This window comes from Protopterus annectens, chromosome 8.part1 (genome assembly GCF_019279795.1).
Source record: "Protopterus annectens isolate FY-2018-M chromosome 8.part1, PAN1.0, whole genome shotgun sequence".
Taxonomy (NCBI): Eukaryota; Metazoa; Chordata; order Ceratodontiformes; family Protopteridae; genus Protopterus; species Protopterus annectens.
In genome coordinates, this window is record NC_056742.1 from 169,694,895 (window position 1) to 169,721,822 (window position 26,928).

Genomic DNA, 26,928 nt, shown 5'->3' on the forward strand with positions numbered 1-26,928 from the left:
GGTCCATAAAAAAGACCCCCTGTCCAAAGAACAATTCAAAATTCTATATTTAAAATTCCCTGGTAAAGTTTTAGAATGTAACCATGCAAACCTTCTCTTAACAGTTCCAGTAGCAGCTGCTCTGGAAGAGGCATCAACTGAAATCACAAGCAACTGCAGAGAGTATTTGATCACTTGGGACACATAAGGAATAAGTGTATTAATTGAAGATATTTACTCGGAAGAGGAAAAGGTGGCTATAATGTTCCTCATATTTTCAAATGGTGGTAGTAAAAACTTTAATATGTGGGCATGACAATTAAGAATTCTAAAAACCAGTGTGGCAGAAATATACATTTTTCCCAGTTCTCTCAAAGGCTTTCCCATCCTTATCAGAACAGCAGGGATTGGCATTTATCAAATGTTTAGCAGCAGCAGGATTTGACAAAGAAATCAGTGCAGGGTCAGATCTGGAATTAGAAAATAAAAAATTGTAAGACTGACAATCTATATGCCTTCTTAGGGGCTGCAGGCTGGCTGTCAGGCAGATTACAACTTACAAGGTAAGGTGAACCCTCTTTTACAGCTTGATTTGCAAGTATGTGCACAGGGTTCTACCATTAGTATGGTGACTGATGAACGTAAATGTAAGTTTGATGAAGTAGCAACTATTTTTGTTAATAAAGTTCATAAATTAAAAAGGTTACAGTGGCAACGTAACCATCTGGAAGCCTGTCTACAATTTGGGGTGGTTCCACGAGGCATGCAAATTTTTTGCATGCCGTCGCAAGGAGAACACCACCCAGAACTTCTAGCGAGATGGCAGCGAATTAATATTGAGACAGGCTTCACTTACATGCGATTGTTACTTGATTATTTCGGTCCAGAGGAGCAAACTTTAATACAAGAAGTGGAAAGTTTACAGCAGCAACTGGAAACTGGCTACAGAGAGGAGCGGTACGAGCAGTACGTGCAAAGAATGGATGACATGTAGTGTAGTTTTTCAACAGTCGATCAAACGCTACAACAACAAAAAGCCAAAAAATTGCAGAGAGACTACAATGACTTTGCTAAAGGGCAGATTTCTGTTTGGCCCACGGAACAAGTTTCATTGATTTCCACGATGACACAAGGAGCAGCTGTAGAGATGAAGGGGAGAGGTTTACCACACAGGCAGCCCAGACGGTGGAGTGCTAGCATGGCTTCACGACATAATCATGTCAACAAACGATGAGTCTCATCATTTGTGAACACTACTCATAGTGAAACTGTGCAGCTAGGGTCCACCGATACCATCGAACGGAGCTCAAACCAAAGACCGTCCTGTAGTCACATTACAGAATCAGAGCCTTTGGGTAGTGTTACTCAAGGGACAAGCAGTAATTCTACAATACAATACAATGTGATGCAGGCGGCATTGAACATTGGTTGGAAACAGGAGCCAGGCCTAAGGTTCATCAGGCAACCGAAGGAACGGGTCGTTTTTTAATCAATCTCCCAGCACCGGTCAAGAAGAAAGGAGACTGGGTGCATTTACAGCAAGATTCCAGGCTCAACAAGAAAAGGAGGACCTCACAGTGACTTATCATAGTATTGTTTTTCATTTATCAAAACATGTACTTTCTGGTGATGAATTGTTTATACTTAACAAGGGGTTAACGTTTATACCTAGTGTTGAAAGTTGTTTTAGTGATGTCATTTTAGACCTTTTATTATGTGGCAGGAATTTGATGCTTAGGAATATGTTTGGTGATCAGGCTGTCTCTGTGGGCCACACTTCACTAAGGCATCCTAGCACCTTTGTATGAATTTTTAATCACACTGTTTACATTTTTGTAAAGGTTTGTGAGCAGGATATTTTAAACTATCTAACTACTAGACACACAAGGAGCTTCTATAATCTGTCAGTAGTGCAGCGGCAGGCATTGAAAGATCTGCAGAGTAATGAAGACATTATCATCAAGGGTGCAGATAAGGGAGGAGCAGTGGTAGTCTTGGATAGAGAATACTATTCATATAAGTTGTCAGAATTGTTGTCTGACACATCAACTTATACACACATTTCTCCCATCACCCTAAAAGGGATTATTTCTGAAGTTAGAACTGTCCTGAAGAGATTGTTAGCAGAAGGAATGATGGATGGAGAGCTATTTGATTTTCTAGAGATAGAACATCCAGTGACACCGTTTTTTAAAGCTCTCCCGAAGATGCACAAGGTCCCTATTGACCCCCCCCCCCCCCGAGACCCATCGTCTCAGGAAGGGGATGGATCACTGAAAATATGTCCATATGGTTAGAATGTCTGTTGAGACCATGTACAACAGAGTTTACAGAGATACTGAGAGATTCAGAACATTTTTTAATTACATTGAAGGAGACTGTAGAAGCGAAGGAGGCCAGGCAGTATATAATGGTATCACTTGATATACAGAGTCTTTTCACTGTGATCAATAACAACTATGGCATAGATGCCATAGCACAGTTGCTCAAGGAATCAAGTATTATAGGGAAGGATAAGCTTAAATTGATGACAGAGATGTTGAGGATGGTCCTGGAATATAATGTTTTTTTATGTGAAAGATGTTATAGGTAGACACAGGGGATAGCCATGGGCACCCCCTGTGTGAACACCTATGCCAACTTAGTCCTAGTATTCTGGGAAAAGCATTATGTACTAGGGGAACAGAATATGTGGAAGGATAAGATACATCTTTACATACGATTCGTGGATGATATTTTTTTGTTGTGGGGGGGGAATGAGGCAGTGCTGATTGACTTCATCAACTACATGGGCACATCTACCACGTTCTTGAAATTTTCTATGAAGCACTCAACTACAGAGATAGATTTTCTAGACATCAGATTGATACAAGATGCAAGGAGCTTTAATACGACACTTTTCAGAAAGCAGTGTTGGAAAAACAGCTTGCTGGCACGAGACAGCATGCATCCTCAATTTACCTTCAGTAATATTACTAAAGGTCAATTGGATAGGATTTCCAGGTTATGCACTGAAGAGCAAGATTTTGTGACAAAAATACATGAGTTACAAGATCATTTTGTGGATAGGGGTTATAATGAACTGCAAGTGGGGCAGACTCTAGCCAAACAGAAGGTCCATAGGCAAAGTAAAATGCGACCATGGTTTAGTTCAGGTGGAGCTGATAAGAGTTTTTCCACCGTTGGTAATTCATCAAATAGATGCCCCAGGTTCATGCTCACCTATAGTAGCAATATACATGGCATCTGTCATATTATTAGAAATAATTGGAAAATACTTACTTCAGATGAGAAGTTGTCTACTATTGCAGGGGCTACACCATCATTTGGGTTCAGGCGGAACAAAAACTTTAAGAATTTGTTTAATAGAGAGGGTGGTAGAGTTCCTAGACAGATGATTATGAGAAAAGGGACAAGGCCATGTGATTCTTGCAAGACATATAGTTTTATCAGCTCTGCAAATACATTCACACATCCCCATACAGGTAGGACTTATAATTTTGTAATGAATGCAAACTGTAGATCCATAAACATGATATACCTAGCCACATGTCAGTTCTGCAGTAGTTATTATGTAGGCAAAACCAACTGCATGCTAAAAACTAGGATTTTGAATCATTTATCAGCTATTAGGCTCAGAAATGAACATAATGCACTTTACAGACACATTCTAGCTGCTTCAGGGCATGCATTTAAATTTCTGGTTATTAGCCTCATACCTCAAGAAAACAGAGGGGGCTATGCTGTTAACAGAACAGAATGTGAAGAGGCTAAATGGATTATAGAATTGACAGCACATAGACAGCCTGGTCTCAATGAAGTCATTCTTATTAAGCCAGCCTTAAAGAAAAGGCGGGTTCAATACTGAACACTAATTGGTTAATTATAGTTTAAAATGCTTTTTGTTTGTATCTTCATTTGTCTGAAGAAGGGTAGTCACCCAAAAGCGCTTACAATATAGTGTTTGGATTTTATTTTGTTTTTTACCTGCCATCGTATTTATCTGAAGAATAAATTTTTCCATATTATTTGGTAACTGCTTTTTTCTCTTTGGATTTATACAAGGTATTATGAAAACATCCTCAAAGCTAGAAGTGCAGGAGGAACAATAGTGGGATGAGGAACTTCCAGCTGCAATAAATCATAATATTTTTTCAAAGACAGTGAAATATAAATATATCCCCACGGAAACCAGTGGTTCACCATAGATATGGTTTCAGAAAAGGAACATTCTTCTAAGGGGGAATCAGAAGAAACACACTTAGCAGAACCAGAATCAAAATCTGTCACCAGAGGAGAAAAAAATCAGATGTTGTTCCCTCATCATCATTTCCTTACTCTTTATACTGGGTATCTTCAGAATATGAAGACTTTCTGTTTTTTTCTTTTGCCACCAAAAACAGAATGAGAAGGGCCAACAGCCTGACCTAAACCCAGTAAATCATTCTTGTGAAAAGTAACAGAGACAGAGGAAGATGACTGTTGAACTTTCTGCTGCTTTTTAATAGGAAATTCCCTAAAAACATAAAGACCCCTGTCAGGCACATCACCCTAGGGACAGGCATTTCCCACTTAGTCTTCTGGGACTGATAAGAGTGGTTCTGTGGCCACTAAGGATAAGCCAAAAGCCACAGAAGATGTGTCTACCACAGTTTCACTGAGGCTGAAGGGAGTACACCAGAGGAAACCAAGGAAGAAGATGAGTGGGCTGAGGACCCACAAATGGCCAAAGCAGAGTCGTCCATCTGCTGGTTAGGCAAATTCATAGCCTGCTGAAGGAGGTATGGCTATCTGGAAATTTCCTTCTTTTTTGTGTCCTGAGGAAAGAAGAACCAAGGAAGTTGTAGCTTATTCCATGGTAAAGCTGAACATGAAGCTTAGGTAATATTAACAGCACCAGCTAGTTACAGTGGTAAGTATCAAAAAGTAGTGATTTCCACATAAAAAAATGTTGTCAAATGCACAACATACACACTCCTTAAACACAATTTAACAAAAGATTTCACCACAAAATAAATAAATAAAATATACTACACTTTTAATTTTTTTTATAAAAAGTAAAAAGTAAAACACAGATTTTGACTGAAAAGCCACATGATCAGCACAAAATAAAAAGTTTCACAGAAAAAAGTAATGTTTCCTTAAAAAATATATATGGGAAGATTTTCTTCTGGAAGGGAACTTATCGGCCTAGTAAAGGAGAAACTCTAGCTGATTGTCACGTCTCAAAAGCCTGCAAGAGGAGGGCTTTTTAGCAGCAGGAATGCTCTGAAGGAATTGGAGCTCAGACCATTGATTTTCTATAACATGGTCTAAGCATGTGGCAGGTGCCCTTAAACTTTTGAAGCTGTTCAGCTGTTATATCCTGAGCAGGATATAACCCATACCGCTCGGCTACTGCAGCAGAGATCAAATGATGAACATTCCCCAGATCCAGTGACTGCTGCCTTAAGGGGCCATTATTCAGGCACTCGGGGAGTTTATGGTCTTGTCAGCAGTCCAGGAATGACAGCATTTTGTGTCCAAGTTCGTGACCTTGCTTCTGAGTGGGAGGGGAGGGACTGGCTCCTTTTATCACTGTCATTATTCACAGTGCCTTCCTTCTGCAAGAAACTTTATTTATTTATTTTTAATTAGGATTTAGTTACCTTCTTAATTTTTGTCATCTGTCAGTCTGGCATTTGTGGCTCAAGATACCACACTAAACCACAACTGAATATGTTTATAGCCACAAGTAATTTCTAACACTTCAGTCTTGCTATTTTCACATATAGCCCTACAAATCTGTCTTCAGAAATAGACCCTTACTTTGCAAACCTAACTATCCTCCACCATGACTATCAGTCCCATCCCACCAACATTAACAAGCACTGTGAAATATCTATATCCAAAATTCTAACATAAGGTCCCAACATCTCATTAATGGCAGTAATAGCTACATTCTTTAAATCCTTTGCAACCTTAAGTCAATAAACATCCTCATCAGCTACCTCCTTAGCTCCTCCCCTACAAACAGGCATTACTCCTATACTGCTCCCTTCCATAAGAAGTATAAAGTCAGCACTGTGTCAATAAAACTTATCATTACATCACAAAAATCACATTCTAATGCCTATCCTATTATTGTCAATAATCTTCTATCTTATACTAAGCCTGCAAGCATAAATTAATATCTGTGCTACAGAAAAAATTTTGCAGTCGAAAGACAGCAAATTGATTTTTGCAATATGAGAAAAGGAAGACCGCTGTTTCCAAGTGCAGACAGCATTTTATTTCTGTTGTTCACTGGTGTGTACTTAACTGTTGTAAAATGTCATGTTACATATCCTCCTTCCACTACTCTATGGATGTTCATGAAGCTGCATGCAGAATGGGAAATTAAAAAAAAAACATTATGCTTTCATGCTTTATCTCCCATACTTTTGACCATCTTCTAGTACCTACCTAGTCAGCTTAAAATGACTCCACACAAGATATCTGACAAATTCAGTAATGGAACAGACTCCCCATCTACATAAAACAAAGTTCATCCCTGTCCATATTCAAGCACAACTTGAATCTATGACTAGGAAACAGAAAATTTACCCCAGGACTACCCTCTGTACTACTAATGGACAGAGGAAGTTCTTGAATGCTTTATCCCATACATGGGTCCCCTCAAATTATCTATGGTATGATCCCGGCTATTGTTATTTGGGCAATATATAATTACCGACCATGGGATGGCTAAGGCTATTCTGTAACCAAATGGGATAAGTTAATTTGAGCAGAAAAAGAGGAACTGGTTAGGCTTAAAATGTCGCGCAAGGGCATCTAGCCCAATAATTATCTATGAACCTATTACAAACACAAATGGCCTTTACCTTTTTACAGTAATGAACACAAAAAGTACAGTTGTGTACCTACCATAAATGTAGATGTTTGAGTGTATTCACTGTTGCAGTCATTACAATTGGGTTATCCTGCTGGCAGGCTACCCGCAGTCGGCCTGAATTCCAAAGTCTAGGTCAGGCGTCGGTTGCTGTCACCTCTTCCCTGACGTCAGTGCGCCAGGGGTATAAAAGATGCAGCCAATGCCATTTTCTTCAGTTTTTCTTGCCCCAGATGTCAGGTGCCCCTAAAATGGTAGGCTAAATTATGCCAACAAGCATGCATGCACAAAAAACAACTTTTCCTTCATCTACAAGCAAATACACCACATAGGTTGTATAGAATAGAGAAGTACAGATAAGTCCCAGCAAAGGAAAAGGGGGATGGTAGGAGGGTAACCTGGACTGCAACAGTGAATACACTCGAACATCTACATTTATGGTAGGTACACAACTGTACTATGTTCATCGTGTTTCACTGAATCCCAAAGCTAAGGTTGGGAGGCTGGTGCTAAATAGGATTAGGAGAGGCTATCAGGCCCTGCAGAACTGCAGTGGCAAATTCTGCCCTGGATTTAGAGTAGAGAGGTAGGTGATAGTGCTTATTTTGTGAAAAAAGAGCTAGTTTTCCCCCGAAAGGGGCTGCCAGAAGATAAGTGTTTGGTGCTGGCAGGGGAAAGTCATTGAGACTGTTTCCTGTATAGCTGTGATTTTTCCTCTCCGCTTTTGGAGGTAGAAGCACCCCATTGTTTAGGTCTGTATGAGCCTTGGGGCTGTGATCTGCCTCTGGGGCATCTGTATCTGCCTCTTTGTGACCTGTCTGACACTGGAAAGGACCAATTCTTTGTAGGACAGTTCCTGCTAAATCTGGGAGGCTGTACCTGCAAGAAATCCTTGACTGCTTGCATAGATTTAGCTTTGTCCTCCATTTTCTTCAACACCTCGTCTGCTTTAACACCAAACAAAGTATCATGCTGTAATGAAGCATCTAATAGATTTGCTTTAACATGATCAGGCAGATTCTGTTCTTTTAACCAAGCATGCCTCCTAATGACAGAACCTGTAACAGCGGCCCTGCAGGAGGCCTCTAGAGAATCAAAACCACATTGCAAAGTATGCTTTCCCACTTGTTCAGCTGCATGAAATAAATCCTGCATTTCTTTATTTTCTGCACATTCTGAATTTGTCAACATTTTCTGTTTAAGCAGTGACATAAGATATTGCTGATATTTAAGCATATGAAATTGGCAATTTAAAGCTCTTACAGCCAAGGTAGCAGAAGTATACAACTTTCCCCCCCATCTGTCCAGGGCCCTAGAATCCCCATCAGGGATAGGGTTTTTTGCAGTGGAAGCCTTGACCCCTTTGGGACCCTGAGAGATAGTTTCTGGGTCAGCAGCAGGGTTTTTATAAAGAAATGTATGTGAATCTGGAACCCTGTAGCATCTGTCTGGCTTAACAGGAGCTGGTGGTAAAGAGTCTGGAGACAGACCGGACTCTGAAAATACATCATCTACAATGTCTAAAACAGGTGGGATAGCAAGGGGCCTGTGCTGAGGTAATAAAAGGAAGTCTCTGAAAGACTGAAGAAAATGGCATCGGCTGCATCTTTTATACCCCTGGCGCACTGACGTCAGGGAAAAGGCAACAGCAACAGACGCCGTACCTAGACTTTGGAATTCGGGCCGACTGCGGGTAGCCTGCCAGCAGGATAACCCAACTGTAATGACTGCAACAGTGAAACACGATGAACATTGTACCTTATACCAACAGCAGATGTTATAACACTATATTTGCAAATGCACCTATTACTCTGAGGTGCCAAACACAACCCAAAACATATAAACCAGAAGTACAGTTAATGACATTTGCATCTCCCTGCAAGATAAGAAATACAGGTCAACAGCAGGGTAAACCTGTAGGAGCAGAATAAACTGACAAGTTCAGCAATGACATCCTGTGGCACTGTTAGGAAGACCAAAGTGTTGGCTTAAGATAAGATCAGAAGCGTGACTACAGAATAAGCAAAGGTAACAAAAGATGTCTGACAATCACTCCAAACGTTTCTATTCTCAAGTAATCCAGATGCTATAGATCTCTTCCAATCACACAAGTCAAGGAGTGGAGAAGTCAAAACACAGAGGAAAACCTGCATTTCACACAAGCTATAACCATAATTATTAGCAATAATAATCATATAACCTAGGCCACAGCAATTTGTAGTAAACAGTTCCAATACAGTAATGAAATGTACCCAACTCTTGTAGTATCACTCACATCATGATAGTGAAACAGATCGTACAGGGCACTGTAATTATGCATATTTCATTTCACTCACTGCAGGCTTTCATTTTTACAAACAGAGAACATTCATTCTCTCTTTTAAATTTAAGACAGAAATTCTCAAACGATGCCAACAAGTACATAATGCAATGGCCCCACTGATACTTGAAAATATCTGAAGACCAAAGATATTGACAGCTGGTCACTTACCATAGACTTGGTGAAAGGCCGAGCAAATGCAAACAGAAGGGTATACACCCACCAGTTCTGATGGATTGATGAATACATCATATTGCCGGGATGAAGAGCGTTAGAGGTAACCCCACGGGGAGATGAGCGTCGATTCAGTTCATTACTAAATAGGATGTTGCATAGTTTAGAGCGGTTGTAAGCCAACATTGCCCAATACTCTTTCTTAGGAGGAGAGAGCAGGTTTAAGTCAAGTTTTCCTGCAGAATCTTTAATATCTGTAAATCTGAAAAAAAAAATATTTCACTATAGCTGGACTAGAGTGAACAAACATAAAAAGATTACAATAATTTGATGAGATCTTTAAACGGAGTTAAAAATAATGGCTGAGAATTTTTGTAATTGTTTTTATGTTGGCATTTACTCACTATTTATTGCACTAATTATAGCTATAAGTTTCAGGCATTAAAGTAATGAACTCTACAACAATAGAGCAGAGCAAATATAGTAAAAGTCCTAATACCGCAGCATCCAATTACCCTTTAGTATAGCAATACTGTTTCTATGCTTTATGAATCCCAACTTCTAACATATGAAAGTGAGACATGGGTGCCTGGGAGGAGGAAAGTTTACTGGAACAACTAATGTTTTGCTGTTTTGGGGGGATACAGACAATACAGCAAATGAGATGCTACAGTAAAATATGCCAGTTAACATGTATGCAATGCAACACCTTGAATGGTAGCAATATTCCTTTGTTCTGAAACAAAAAAAGGGCAAAAGAACAAGAAAAGATCTACAAATTTCCATGGGTGCTAAAGCAGCTTTCATCTTTTTATAACTTTGAATATGTGAAATCCTAACAGCAGTTGTTAACTACTTTGGTTAGTGCATGCGTGCGTGCGTGTATGTATGTATGTGTACACGTGTATGTGTATGAGTTTGAAACTACACTGACAGTAAAATATTCAAACTTAAGATCGAGGAAAATGCCTCAATCTTCACTTCATCCAAAAAAAAAAAAAATACAGCAGTGTTTTTTGTAGGGGACTGCCCCCACACCCCCTACTAATTATATACATCAACTCCAAGATTGCTCCACAGTAGGAAAAGGGCAAACTCCCCAATCACCATGGTTTGTGACCACACACAGAAAATAAGCCAGCAATGTTTGGAAAAGTGAGGCAGACAACTTATAAAAATAACTGAGTGAAGCACAAAACAGAAAGTGAATACAAGGACCATAGTGAAATTAATATTTAATAAGAGTCACTTTAATAAACATGTAAGTTGCATACTTATTTCTCATTTGCTGTTTTTTAAATTCACCGCTAACAGCTGCAGCTTGGATGAGCTCAGTAAATGACCTTTTTGGCCCCTTTTGAAACAAAAAGTGAAAAAACGAGTAAGGGTCTTGATATTGTGAAAGATGTATTGCAAGGTCTACTAAAGATTTCAAAATAATACAGGAAGTGCCAAGATGAATCCTGGCAGGCTGCTACATCTGCAAAGTGCACCTATGACATGAGTGAATACAAATCAAAGTAGCAAATGGTTAGTTTTTAACAGTATATGACAGCTTCATTATGCACCTGTCTTTTTCCGGTTTATAACACAGCATGACAAAAATGAAATCTTAAGTAAGAAAATCTTTTCAGTTTGGGTCCCCTTTTTCAAGTGATATATATAAAGTTTTCAAATAAAGGAATGTTTGGTGTATGTATCATACATATTTCTGAAATACATTTCAGTTATAACGTTCACATCAGTCAAAACATTGTACTCTTGTTATTAATATCACACAGGTTAACAAGCCAAAGCTGATGCCACAAACCATGACAGAACATATTGAAAATTCTGCTTCAACTGGTTGCAGAATAAGACATAAAACATTTGCCTCATGGATTAATTTCTTCCCAAGGAAACAGTAAATCATACCAATATTAAATATATTTGGATATAACAATTTAATTACTTAATGTTAAAATGCATCAATATCAGCCAAATTTTCAATAACAGACATTAAGAGGCTAAAGACTCTGATACAGTTATTACATGAAGAAGCACCGTAATAAGTGTCATGAATTATGCGAACAAAAATACATTGAGATAAACATCTACTTCACTACTAACACATTGTTAAACAAATACATTAACCATTTTTTCTGTAACAACTTTTTATCACTTACATGGGATATGTTTACTTTTTTTTTGCATCATACAATCTTCACCTCTTTGTACTATGTACTGTCTCTATATGCCATTGAAGTAAGCAATGTCATTGAAGTAAGCAATTTGTCTTCCACACCACGCTCACTGTACACAAATAACCAGTTATACAGTAAAGACATGTTACTTTTAGAAAGCTCGGTGGGCAAAATGCTGAAGCAGAAAATCTTGTGCTTTTCATGAAGCAGAAAATTGTGTGTGCATCTGAAAAACATAGTCAAGGGCTCACGATGGAGGGCTGTGTTGTCATCTTTTGTATAGCCCCCATGAGTTTAAAAGCTTCATCATGTAGGGTACCAGCATGCCTATTAAATATTTAGCAACAAGTGCAGCTGAGGTCAGAACCACTACATGAGGGCTACTACTTAAAAATAATCAGGGTGACGAAATCAAAGCTGTCCAAGTACCAGCAGTGAATCTGTGAATCACGGTATATCACAAAAACGTGGACATCAATTCAGAAGCCCTAATCCATAGGGAGGATATGGAGGCACATCTGGTTAGGGTCCAGGAGTAGTTTCACAAATAATGTTGGGGTTACAAAAACTAAACACAAAGCTGACAGATTATGCAGATAAAGCTGATAAAAAAATTAATGAAATGGAGAATGTTTAAGCCTACAAATGATCTGGACCACTTGCAAGAAATAGATGCATGCGTGAAATGCTCTGTAAACAAAAGCAATGGGAGCTCAGCAAGTAAACGGAGAAGACAGAAGTGGAAGGAAAAATACTCTGCTTTAGTGGGATGCCAGAGTAAGTGAAAGAATCAGAATGCATGGGCTATATAAAATCTGGACTAGTAGAGCAAGCTAACATAAAGGAGGATTATAGCCCTTATATGATAATTACTACTAACTCAGAGACAAGCAGAACATTTGCACATTGACCCTATCCATACGGTACAAGAGTGCTAAAACACGGATGAATTTGTGTTTACTCATCCATTCATCCAGATTACATTTGAATATACAAGGAGTACTTTGCTTTATGTGAACAGGAAGGTAAGTCCAAAGAAGTGCTATTCTCTGGGAAGCACATCTATCCCTACAAGTTTTATTTATGTTGCAAAAGGGACTGAGGTGTCCTGAACAAGTGTTTATGCACCCATTGGACTTGGGAATGGGTATAAATAAAGCAAATCTCCCTGTTTCTCAGCGTGGGTATGAAAGTAACGAAGAGGGCAGCAAGTGGGCATTAAATATTATAGCACTGATTACAGCAACAGGACTGGAGGAAAGCCCTCCAAAGTGGTTTGCCAACTAAAGTTGCCATTACACTGTTAAAATAATAACTAGGTGACACTATCTGCAGATTAAGAGCACAGCACTTTACAGAGGGCTATAAACTGAAGATATAGTACTAAAATCTAAAGGGTTTCTCTGCAAATGCAGTAACTGCTTGGGAGCACAAAAAAGTGGTGGCATGCATACATACATATAAATGAATGCTGTAACCAGGCTACAACTTAGCACTGTGCTGTGTTATGTAAGATGGTCTTCCTCGCAAGAAAAATACAAGTTTGCCTTATGGAATACTTGCAGCATCACAGGTGTGACTGGGATACAGAGACAGATGGGAAAAATATTCCAAAATATCCTGTTATGTAAGATAGTCTTCCTGGCTAGAAAAATAGCTTTGTGGAGTATCTACAATATCAGAGGTCACTGTGAATGAAACATATGGGAAGAAGTATCCTAGTATACCTTGCTACATAGGACAGTCTTTCTGAATAGAAAAAAAAAAATGGAAGATGACTATGTGCAACACTTGCAGTATCACAGGGATCACTGGGATGGAGGCTGATGGGTAAAGATTTCTCAATATAACCTGCTAGGCAAGATGATCTTACTAACTAGAAAAATAGAGCTGGCTTTGTGGAATATTTTCACCATCATAGGGGTCATTATGGTGGAGGCAGATGGGAAGAAGTATCCCAATGTAAGTTATACAATGTGACATAAGATAGTCTTCCTGGATAGGAAAATGGAAGATAGCTTTGTAGAAGATTTGCAGTGTCACAAGGCTCAGGGAGATGCAGACAGATGGTAAGTAGTATCCCAGTATACCATGATTAAGGGACTGATATGCAAGAATTGGTGATCTTCATACAGTATTTTATACTAATACCTAATGTCTAAACTGAAATATTTCATTTTCAAGTGTTTTTACTGTTATGCATTCCTAAAACTTGAAGTTCATAACTCCAACTTTTCTTTAAAAAAATATTACAAATTTGTAAATGTTCTGTTATCTGCCTCTGGTCCAGGTTATGTCTGAAAATGCTCTTGAACTAGCTCACCTACACACTTTAAGTAAAAGAAAAAAGATGGGCTTTTTTTTCATCCCACAATTGCAGATATGCAATGTAATTATGTAGGAACACTATGATTAATTTTACAGGGAAGGGAGTATAAACAGATTGTAAGTACACTTAAGGGAACAACAAAGAATCCTTGAGAAAAGTATTATGAATAATCCCGATAGTAAAATATTAACATGACTTCATATTTCTAATCTATGACTATTAAACTGATTAAATGAATCCACAAAAGAATGATGATGGTGGTGGAGACTAGAAAATATTGCTCTTAAAGGCAAAGGAGTTTCCCTTTTTAAACATAGTATCATTTATAAGAAGGACTTAAACAAAGAGGATAATTTCAATTACTAAGTTTCAAAAAATCAGACTGTGAATTACATGCAAAATAACAACAAATACAATACTGTTTGAAAGAACATGTAAAATAAAAGTGGAGGGGGAGAAGAATCCTTACTGTGAAAAAAATATTTAGAAAATATGTCCTTGGCCTTTTCCGTTTATACTGGTTTTCAGCTATAACTGATAAGAGATAGTTTTCCCTAAATATGGTTATTTACTCAGACGATTTATACAAAGTCACAAGAAATTAATTCCCTGGAAGACCCTGAAGGCTGAAATGCTGGGGTTTGTGGGTAGCAGGTGAATTAAACTACACTGGTTAATATTTAACAATTTGCATGCAAGACCGAGGTTCATAGATTCATAAGTCAAACAGTACAAGAAATACAAGGTCTAAAGACCTGAATTTTGTCTGTGACTTAAACAGAACATGCTGGAGCTACAGATGTGTGCCCAGAGACTGCCCCTCCTATGCAACAGGCTTCCCTGCAACTTCCCTTGCAACAGCTACGTAGCTGTGATGGTTGATTTCTCAAAGGATACAATTATGCATTTCTTAGCATTGAGTTTAAGACCACAGCTTGACACCATTTGTTAGTCAGAGATAGCCCTTCTTGAAGAATTCTAGTGTCTTGCAGGGGAGTAGATGATAACCCCCAGCTTGCAATCATCTGTAAACCTAGTCAGCCATAAACCTTAAGCATTTGCTTCCATTTCAGAGAAAGAAGATACCAAAAAGGAGCAGGCCCAGTACAAAGCCCTGGGGGACTCCACTAGTGACTGGCCTCTTGGTGTAGGTGGCCTCACTTATTTTGACCTCCTGGGTCCTATCAGTGAGCCAGCTGACTATCCAGTGGGTGACAAAAGTGTTTATACCTACATTAGTCAGCATGTCTGTAATGCCTGAGTGGGGTATTATATCATAAGTCTTGGCCAGGTCGAGGTAAGCTGTGTGTACAGTCTTATGGATAGAACCCACATGGTGAGAGTTGCAGGCTCTACGTCTGACTCTAAACTGGGTACAAGTGGCATCCCCCAGGGATCAGTCCTAGGACCTCTCCTGCTCGGTATATACTTCTCAGAGGTACAGGCAAGCATAGGAGGACTATGGCTGACCAAGTTCGCAGACCACTGCAAACTAGGGGCCATAACTGATTCTGCGGCTGATACAGACACCCTCCAGATGGGTATCACTGAGACGGATACCTGGTGTCAAAATCATGGCCTCAAGCTAAATGCCAAAAAGTGCATAGTCATCCCCTTTGGAAAAAACAAAGTACCTATGAACTACCATATAGATGGTAGTCCCCTAAATACAAAAAGTGTAATAAGGGATCTGGGGACCCAAGTAGATAGTAATCTCTCCTTTGATAATCATACTGCCAAAGTGGTTAGAAAATCCTTCTATGTGGCCCACCTAATCACAAAAGGTTTCGCATCTAGAACAAAAGAGGTTATTGTGCCTCTCTACTCATCACTCATTAGACCCATCATAGAATACAATGCCCCATTTCGGATGTACCTTACAAGACACCTGCAACAGCTGGAAAGACCACAAAAGTACCTCACCAAGAAGATTACTGGCCTCAAACAGATACCCTATGCAGCCCGACTCAAGAAACTCCAGCTGTACTCGGTTGCATACCGCTTACTCAGAGGTGATCTCTGCCTGTCATACAAGGCCATCTCTAACCCAGAATTGATGGACATGCTCCACCTAAAAAAAAAACAAATCACGGAGAGCCACATGCTCTAGAGATATAAACCTTACCACAACGATAAATAGGACATGCTGGAGGGATAGACTCCTGTCCCAGAGACTCCCCATGCTTTGGAACAGGATTCCAATATACATTAGGCAGAGCCCCTCACTAACACTCTTCAAGAGAAACCTTGATGGGAAACAGAAAATTTACCCCGGGGATCACTGCAGTGGCTCTGCTGGACAGTGGCGCAGGGAACTAATGGCTCTGCTGGACAGAGGCACAGGGAACTAATCTAAGGGGGTGGCGAAAGCCAACACATTCTGGCTAGGCTTATAAATGCCCTTAGGCAGATAGCCCAGTACTTACCTATAAACCTATTCATAGACTTACTAGGCTAATAGCCCAGGGGGGCCTTTCTAAACTTGGCCAAGTTTTTTCTGAAAGAATAATGATGTCCTGGATCCAAACAGGACACTGAAGGAAATGTATTTATAAGCTACCTCTGTCCACAAGTGACATGGGTGTCGTGCCTGGTGTAAATTTCCTGTTCCCCAATCCACTTGTTTAGGTTGTGCTTAAGCTGGGTAACAGACAAACTCTTTTCACAAGGATGGGAAGCCTGTTGCATAGGAGGGGCAGTCTCTGGGCATACATCTGTCTCTCCAGCATGTTCTGTTTAAGTCACAAACAAAATTCAGGTCCTTATACCTTGTATTTCTTGTACTGTTTGACTTAAGAATATGTAGTACATTCATAAGTGTGGGTTTGTGGATGCCTTGTAAGCCAGGCATAGATTACCCCTCAGCAATTTAGAGGAGCCTGAGTAGAGGAAAAGGGCTTTAAGGCACTCTTCATAAGGTAGATTTGTTACAGCCTGTATTCTTTTTGTAAGGAACATTTGACGTTGCTCTAGTTGCTGCATATGCTTGGCCAGGTACATATCAAAGGGAGCATTGTACTCTATGATTTTTCTGATAAGGGTGGAGTACAATGGGATAATGACGTCTTTGGACCTAGATGCCTTGCCCTTACATATAAGTTGTGCAACATAAATGGACTTCTTTACCACTGTGGCTACGTGGTGGTCAAAGGTAAGGCTGAGTCGACTCTTAGGGACGTATTACCAACATGCTACTTAGCTGTGATGGTTGATTTCTCAAAGGATACAATTATGCATTTCTTAGCATTGAGTTTAAGACCACAGCTTGACACCATTTGTTAGTCAGAGATAGCCCTTCTTGAAGAATGCTAGCGTCTTGCAGGGGAGTAGATGATAACCCCCAGCTTGCAATCATCTGTAAACCTAGTCAGCCATAAACCTTAAGCATTTGCTTCCATTTCAGAGAAACAGATGCCAAAAAGGAGCAGGCCCAGTACAAGGCCCTGGGGGACGCCACTAGTGACTGACCTCTTGGTGTAGGTGGCCTCACTTATTTTGACCTCCTGGGTCCTATCAGTGAGTCAGTTGACTATCCAGTGGGTGATAAAAGGGTTTATACCTACATTAGTCAGCATGTCTATAATGCCCGAGTGGGGTACTGTATCATAAGTCTTGGCCAGGTCGAGGTAAGCTGTGTGTACAGTCTTACCTTCATCCAATGCTTTGGTGACCCCCCCTTAAAAAAGTCCACCAGCTTTACTAGGCATTACCTCCCTTTATCAATGCCAAACTATGATGAGTCCAGCATTTGCAGGTTACCTACATCCTCATTTATCATGTCCATGATGATTCTTTCCATGTCCTTACATATGTGGCTGGTAAGTCTTATGGGCCTGAAGTTACCAGAATCAGTGATTGGACCTCTTTTGTACAGGGGAATGACTGGAGCCATCTTCCATTCCTTGGGCACAAAACCTGACTGCAGGCTCAAGCTGAAAAGTGATTCAAATGAACCAGAGAGGTCATGTTTCATGCTATTTATCAAACATCCTGGGATGTTATTGAGGCCCATCAGTGCACTAATTTTGGCCTTGGAAAGTGCATTAATGACCTGTTCTATTGTATAGTTTGTTTATGGCTGGGGTCCACCAGACAGGACGTCTGCCTTTGGAGGATTGGGTCTTGGTTTTATTTCGGATTGCATGATCCATGCATTCCTGAAGGTGTTCATAGAATGCATTTATAAAGGATTCTGCGGTCTGGGCCGTATTTTCCACAGGCCAGGGGGCTTTGAAAGATTCCACCTCGATTTTGAGGAGTGTGAAATTTGCTTTAGAGAAGATTTTCACTGTGGTTTTCTGGGCAGGGGGTGGGGTCGGGATGTGAATATCCAGTGAGATTAGTTTATGGTCTGATCTTACCAGTGAGGGATACACTTCTGGTCTGGAGTATAGAGTTCCCATGTTGGTGATGATCAGGCTGAGTCGTCTGCATATTGGATAACAGAAGCATGAAGATAGGAAGTATACAGATTGTTAGTAAACAGTGAAAATAGTACAGGCCCTAGAATGGAACCTAGGGGAACTCCTACTGTAACTAGAAGAAGAGGGGAGAGGTTGCTCTGCCATTGGACGGCCTGCTGGTGACCTGATAAATAGTTTTGGAGCCAAGAGATAGACGGGTGACTGATTTTAAACTCAGAAAGAACTTGGATAAGTTTACTATGTGTGACAATATCAAAGGCCTTGGAAAGGTCAAGAAAGATAGCAGATACAAATTTCTGATTGTTTCTGTGGTGGTTTACTGTATTGGTGAAGGACAGTAATGCAGTAGTAGTGCTATCAAAGGGACGAAATCCATGTTAGGTGTTAGATATAACTTTGTGTGTGCAAGTGATCCATAATTTATGTACGTATCTTTCTAGGATTTTGGATAGAGGGGATAGTAAGGCTATTGGATGATAATTAGTCAATTCTGTAGAGTTACCACCTTTGTGTAGAAGCATTATGTGGGAGATTTTCCAGATCTCTGGGATTTTATTCTTGGACACAGATTTATTGATAAGGATGGCTACAGGGTAGGCTACTGTGTCACCAGCAATTTGCAGAAATTCTGCTGGGAGTCTGTCTGCGGCTAAGGTTGTGGGTTTTAGTTTTTTAATATTTTTTTTTATGCTGTTGATGGAAACTGGCTGGAATATGAAGTTGTTGTTAATGGTTGACTTGGATGGTTCTGCGTTAGGGGGTGAGTTTTGAAGATTAGGAAAGGGAAATATAGTTTCAGTGAAATATTTGTTGAATTGGATAGCTATGTCTTCAGTGGTATTATTAGTTGATGGGGAGGGTGTGTTGGATTCTCCTGGAAGAAGAATATTTTTAATAGCTGCCCAGAACTTCTGAGGGTTATTTGGTACTTAATTTGCATATTCTTTAGAAATTAATTTTATCTTGTTTACTGAGCTTTTTGCTTTATTCCAAAACTCTATATATATGATTGTTTTGATGCTTGGGACATGGTAGAATGCCAATGGTTCCAAGCTTTGTCTCTAGTTATTACTAGTGACCTAGTTTCTTTATTTAGCCAAGGAGCAGCCTTTGATTTGGATCTAATGGTTCTAGAAAGTGCATGTATGTTCAACATATCTAAAAAGTAGTGTTAAAGAACTGAACTGCTTCTTCTAGGGGAAGGAACATTAGGTGTCCAATTACAGGTTTTTAATGCTGATAAGAAATTGGTGGTTTTAAAATGTTTTTTGCTTCTTATTAGATGGTAAGCTGACTGTTTGTTATGATGAAACCTATGCGTAATTAGAAAGATTGGTTGATGGCGACAAAGGCTGTCAGGGAGGCAACCAGACTGAAAGAAGAGGGTAGGTCTACTTAGTAGTATCCAATCAAGGACTGATCTTGTGGGAGATTGGATGATTTGAGAAAATTCATCAATGTTGATAAAATTTGTGGGGTTTGAGAGGAGCATGTTAGCCAATCAATATTGAAATCATCCATGATGATAGTTTCATGGGGTACTGATTTGGAGGTCCAATGCAGTATATTTTCCAGGGTAGTTATACTGTTTCCTGGAGGGATGTAGCATCCAATTATGATAATGAGTTTTTGGAGTTAATTTCTAGTTTGGAGAATAATATTTCTGCGTTATCAAAGCTGGGAATAGACAGATCTACAGCCTTTACTTTCAGGTTGCTTTTAAATAGAATTGCTACCCTGCCTCCTTTTTTGGTTCTTCTTTCTGTGCGTAGGATACTGTATCCAGAAGGGAGAATATCATTGCCACTGTTGAATGGTTTTAAGCAGAATTCAGTTAGTACCATAGTATTAGGAGAGTACAGTGAGAGATTGGCATGTAGCTGGTAGACCTTATTTAATATGCTCCTAACATTAATGTTAAGTAGCAGCAGGCTGGAGTTATTGTGATGGATTAATAAGTTAGGAAAAGGTGGTAAAGGAATAGGGTTGGATTTGTTCTGATGTACTACATTGGGTTCTTTGTCGGGGTGAATGTCACCAGAGAGATGTAACTGAGTATTAATGTGTAGCAGACGTTTTAGGAGTTTAGGTAAGAGTTTGATGGGTTTGAGAGAAGTTTGAGATTTTGGATTCAATGGGAAGAATTTAAAAGGAAGATAACCTATGTAGGTAGTGTTGTACAGATTGGGAGCAATGGTAGTATTATGAGGCATTGGTTTGTGGAGGTGTAATGTATGTAGGCGAGGGTAAGTCTGACTGTGTAGTGTAACAAGATAGGAAGCAAGGTAAGAGCAGAATATTAGTAGTGCAGTAATGGAAGTGTGGAAGGTCAGTGTATGAATGAGTCTGGTAGTACGGGAAGGCATTATTAGGTGAGACATATGATTGTAGTGTATGATCAAGTAATGTGGAGTGTTAGAGAAGAGATACTGGTGGGCTTAAAAAGGAAAATATGGGGATGATGTGAATAGTGATGTGGTAGAAGTAAGTGTAAAAGAAAGGGTTTATAGTGCAGCTGGAGGTGAGGTAGTGATATTGGGTGACTTGTGTTATGATAGATATGTTAACTGTTTATTATGTTTCCTGTGTTGAAAAGGGAAAGTAAGGTAGAGTAGAGGAGGAATATTATTTGGAGTATAGTCTGTGTTGTATAGTAGTGAAGATAATGATTTTGAGGTTGTGTGGGTGGGATGTAATGTGGAGGAGGTGCCGATATGTGGCTGGTGGGAAGTGCAGGGGTGTGGCTAAGTGAACATAAGTCTACTGATCTAGGGGTGTGTGGGAATGGGGGTAGGGTAGGGTAGCGGAGTAAGCCTGAGTGTAGCAAGGGCAAACTGAGTGGGATTACACTTGTTTTGGAAGAAGTAAGCCTGAGTGTAGCAAGGGCAAACTGAGCGGGATTACACTTTGTTTTGGAAGGTGCATGCAAAAACCAGTCAGTAACTTGTGATAAGTAGTTGCAGCACTTTTGAACCAAAGAGAAAGGTGAGGTAGAAATTCAGCGTCAGATAGAGAGGTGCAATGTAGTTAACCTGAAATAAATAACATTGGGATATAAATATAACTATTGGTTAAGAATTTAAAGAGGAACTGTTGAGGCTTTTAATTATTTCAGTAAGTATAACAGTGCAAGATTACAACAGATTAAAGAGAAAGGTTTTGTTTGAGAGGACGAAACAGATGGATTAAGTAAAACAGTACAGGATTACAACATATTAAAGAGAACAGTTTTGTTTGAGTGGAAGAAACAGATGGAGTAACTGAGTGGGAAAAGAAGCAGCTTCTGGTGGTTTTAAATGGCTGTATTTTGTCTGTAGCGCTAATGAGTTATTAGACAATACAACTGAAATTAAAGTTTGATCTACGCTTACTTTAAAAAGTGTCCTTTTTGCTTATTTTGGTATTCTGTAGGATGTCCATGGGCCTAAAGCTTCCTTGGTTTCCCTACTTCAGGAGACGCAGATTGCTTTGAGAGCAGAAGCTTTATTTTGACTAAGGATGAAGGGCAGCTAGAGCAGGTTATTGTCCCTAAAGAGGAAAGATAGCTGAGCTAATAGGAGGTGTAGACTAAAGGCTAAAGAGAAGTACAGGAGTAAAGGTAATAGAATACCAGGAAAAGGACAGTTAGATAGAAAGAAAGTGCCAGTAAGTGAGGTAATTCTTTCCATAGCCTTGCAAATGAGACTAGACAGACTTATTGATCTGTAGTTTTCTCAGTCCATGGAAGAGGGATAACCTTCTTGCTGTCCTCCATTTGTCTGGCCTGAAACCTGTTTTGAGTCTATGGTTAAATACATCTTTTAAAAGGTCTCTAAGGTAATTTTTCATGTTATTCAGGAGGCATCCTGATATATTATCAGGGCCCATTGAAGCATTGTTCTTGGTCTTAAAGGGTGCACTGATGTTCTGCTCCCTAGTGATATTTGGCAAAGAAATGGTGAAGTGTATTTACTGGGGGTGATGGGTAGTAAAATTTTAGCTAAATTTATTGGCCAGCAGATTTTTTATATCCTTTGTATATGTGGCTCCATTCAGCATTAGCTTGGCATATTGATGAGTGTCGCCTTAAAGGATGCAGACAAAACTGAAGAAATGCTTATGGTTGTCTTTAGCCTAGGAGGCTATTTTTATCTCAAATTTGGCTTTGATAGACTTGATTAATCCTGAGTTGCTTGTTCAGAATAATGAGGGAGTTTTTACTTTGCTGGCTAATCTCCTTCTAGTTTTGGGACATGATTTTTTTTTTTTTATTATACAACCTATTTATACTGGGATTCCACCAGGGTGGGTTGTTTCTGAAGGTTGCCCTATGTTTATTTCAGGTATCTACAACTTTTTGCATGCAGCTATTCACATGATTGTGCAGGGTTTCTGTGAACAATTTCACATAGTTAGCCATGTTCCCAAAGTTTTAGAGGGTCTTGAATTTTGCTAGACTGACACACATGCAATCTGAGGGTCATGCTGCTCAATGCTAGAAGTCTAAATCTCAAAATGCACTTGCTTGAAGCACTCATTAAAATGGAGAATATCAACATTTGTGCTGTAACAGAGACCTGGTTCAAGGCAGCAGAAAGCACCCCTGCACTACCAGGCTATAACTCATTCCACACCTTTCGGCCCCAGAATTTGGACTGAAGCTCCAAAGGCGGGGGTGTTTCCATATTCATAAAGTATACACACACCTCCAGACTGGTAGTCCAACATAACACATCAGAGATACTTTAGGTGCAGCTAACATTGGGTAAGACAGCGATTCAGGTCGTCGCCTGCTACAGGTCCCCAACCATGTCCCAAGACTCAAACTCCACATTCCGTAGCATCCTGGAGAATATTAGGGTCCAACCTAACACTCTCATACTAGGCGACTTCAACTACCCCTCCATTAACTGGGAAAACTACTCATGTACCAATACAATTGCCCAACATTTCCTGGAATTCATTAATTCCAATGCCCTGGACTAGCTTGTTCTTACCCCCACTAGAGGTAGCAACATCCTTGAACTGGTCATTACTAACATGGGTGACCGTTGCTCTACACCAATAGTCAACTCCTCCCTGGTTAGACCCGACCACAAACTAATCACCTTGGAAATCCACATCCCTAGTCCCCCCCACAAAGGTAACCACCATAAAAGCTAACTTTGAGCTCCTAAAAACAGAGGTGGCTAACCTCACGACACCCATGCAAATGGAGAATACTTCCATGACCGCCTAATCATACACCAATCCACTGTACAAACATGTACACAAATGCATGGATCTCACCATACCCAATAGAACCAAGACTCTCTCCAAAAAAAGGAAGCCAATCTGGTGGTCCTCTGCCATAAACAAACTCTATAACAGGAGGAGGAAACTGATGCAGAATAAGGTGAAGTTCCAAGAATGGAAAAACTCCCTTATCTGCCACAACAAAAAGTTGAGATCCCTCATCAAATCCTCTAAACCTAGCTATGAAAACAAAATTGCAGCAGATAGTTAAGACAATCACAAGGCCTTCTATAGTTATGTAAAGAATCTCCACAGCAATACCCAGATTTGCTCTGAGTTACTGCACAATGGTACCTCCTCTACCAAGCCAACAGATATTGCCAATATACTGGCTGACAGATTCAGTGCCAACTTTACCCCTCTCTCCCCCACCAAAGGACCAATCTCAATACCAGTAGATTGCCAGGCACCCAGTATTACTGCTGCACAGGTTAAAACAGCACTGTCCAAGGCCAATAATACAGCTTCTATGGGACCTGACAATATCCCTGGCTGTGTTCTACATTAACTACAGAGTGAACTGGCACCAATACTGTGTACCCTGTTTAATCACAGCCTCACCTCAGGCTTTGTCTCTACTGAATGGCGCACTGCTACAGTCATCCCTCTCCACAAAGGAGGTGCGACCACAGACCCTGGGAATTATCAACCCATTAGCCTGACAAGTCTGATGCAAAGCTATGGAACACATCATCATGGACCTAATAAACAAGGATATAGGGAATCTCGAAACTCTGGATCCCACACAGTTTGGTTTTGTGAAGGGTAGATCATGCCTGCTCAACCTGGTTGACTTCTTTGAGTCAGTCACCAGAGTTGTGGATGAAGGCAAGGTGATTCATACAGCCTACCATGATCTGGCCAAGGCCACTGATACTATTCCCCACTCAGGAATCATAGAAAAACTCACTAAGCAAGCCATCAACCCCTATATCACTAGGTGGATTGCAAACTGGCTCACAGATAGAACCCACAGTGTGAAAATAGCTAACTCCAAGTCAGACTGATGACCTGTCACAAGTGGAGTCCCAGAGGGTTCGGTCCTGGGTCCTCTCCTGTTTGGTATCTACTTCTCTGAAGTCCAGGCCAACACGAAGGGACTCTGGCTGACAAAGTTCGCAGATGACTGCAAGTTGGGAGCTATTATAAGTAATGCTGACATCCTAAAGAAAAGCCTCACTGAGACAAAAGACTGGTGTCTGAACCACGGCCTTAAGCTCAATGCCAAAAAATGCGTCATCATCCCCCTTTTGGAAAAACCTGGTTCCCATGAATTACCACATCGATGGTAGTCCACTGAACACAGAAGGAGTTATAAGAGATCTAGGAACACAGGTTGACAGCAACCTCTCATTTGATCACCACATTGTCACTGTGGTCATAAGGTCCTTCTATGTGGCACATCTCATTACTAAGAGTTTTGCATCCAGAAAGAAAGAGGTCATTGTCTCCCTCTACTCTTTCCTCATTAGGCCAATCATTGAGTAGAGTGCCCCATTTCACATGTACCTCACTAGACACCTACAACAACTGTAGAGGCTGCAAAAGTACCGCACAAAGAGGATCCTAGGCCTTAAACACTTGACCTATATGGACAGACTCAAAAAACTCCAACTATTCTCTGTCTCATATCGCCTACTTAGAGGCGATCTCTGCTTGACTTACAAATCCATGTCTGACCCAGCTCTGTTAGAAATGCTACATCTAAAGAAATCCCAATCCCTCCGCACCACATGCTCCAGAGACCTCAACCTCATTACTACAATCAACAGAACAAGCTAGAGGAACAGGCTCATAACCCACAGACTTCCCATACATGTCAAACAGAGCACCTCACTGGCACACTTTAAGAGAAATCTTGATGAGTGGATGGGAAAATAGAAAATTCACCACAGGGATCACTCCGATGGCTCTACTCAACAGAGGCACTGGGAACTAAGGTTGGGTGGCATGATGCCAGGGCAATCCTATGGGCTAGGCTTGTAAAGGCTCCAGGGCCATTAGCCTAGTACACACCTATGAACCTATATAAGGAGGTAGATAGCCTTGGAATAGTTTTTAAATGTTCTGAAGTTAGCTGGGGTCTTGGGCTTAATATTTATTTCAAAGAAGACAGCATTGTGTTCTGACCAGACAAATGAGGATGTTACATTAGGGGGAGTACATCTTTCCCCCTCATGGTTTGTGGGGACTCGGGCAATGATATAATATATAAGATACATTTTTTAATCATGTCATTTCTACTCTACAAAGTTTAAGAGATTTCACAAATTAAGAAATATGACAAATGTCAGTAACACTGAATATATTATGTAAATTCAAAAATTAGTTGGCATCCCATTTGCTACACTGTATAATAAATAAAAAGGCTCTATTTTACAGCAATGAGGAAGTACTATCAAGCTGAAAATGTTTATAAATGTGTGTGTGTGTACAGATGTTCTTGGATCATAATTCACTTGTTAGACAGAAGAATCAAAAACACTGGTACTGATAAGGTGGTCTTCCTCCTCATCCAATAAATGTGGCAAACATCATCAATTGCATATTAAAGAAAAGAGATAAATATTAAATCCAGAGGTCATATATGGCGTTAGTTTGAATAAATACGTTTGATGTTTATATTATTTGGACAACAGATGTCAGAGTTGTAACAAATCTGAAAAATATTATTAATTTGCTTAACTAAGGCTGTAGTTTTGGCTTAGTAGCTTGGTTTAATAGATAATACTAAAGTAATACGGATCATCAATATGATACAGTATGAACTATATTACCAAGTGTGTTGTGTATGTATATGGATCCCTTTTAACTCGTCAAATTACCATAACGTCGACTCGCATAACAGAGAGAGACAACGTCAGTGAAAGTTTAAAAGAATGAACTCTCGGAATGGTGAATATCATCTCCAGGAAAATAACCACTTGGCCACCACGGCAAACTTTGCCCTTTTCTCCACTTTGGTGGGTTTAATTTCCTTCAGATTTTGTTTTCATCAGTGGTGTCCAAGTGGTTAGTTTTCTAGAGGCGAAGCTCGCTGTTCCAGGAGTTTGTTCTTTTAAACGTTCACTGACGTCATCTCACTGTTATGCAAGTTAACGTTATGGTAATTTGACTATTTAAAGTTGATCTGTATACAGATATATAAATATAAAAAGGGAGAGAGAGATGCAGTTCCTTTGTTTGAAACTTAAATGAGTGACACAAACGAATGACAAAAACTGAGTAACACATAAATGGTTGACTACACATTTGAGTGAATTGCATTTGGTTGAATTCAAACTTTATACAGTGTAGGTAAGTAGGAGTATGCAGGAAATATTTGAAAATGTGGTTTGTGGCTATGTGCAAGATTCTGTAATAGTGGGTAGTGT

General features: G+C 39.9%; 1 protein-coding gene across 1 annotated transcript in view; it reads right to left on the minus strand.

The window, feature by feature from the left end:
• Positions 1-9,251: 9,251 nt before the first annotated feature.
• Positions 9,252-26,928, minus strand: part of LOC122810112 (WW domain-containing oxidoreductase-like) — a 340,274-nt gene continuing 322,597 nt past the window's right edge. Inside the window, exon 3 of the mRNA XM_044081587.1 lies at positions 9,252-9,606. Coding sequence (XP_043937522.1) covers positions 9,252-9,606 — 355 coding nt within the window. The remainder of the gene's footprint in view (positions 9,607-26,928) is intronic.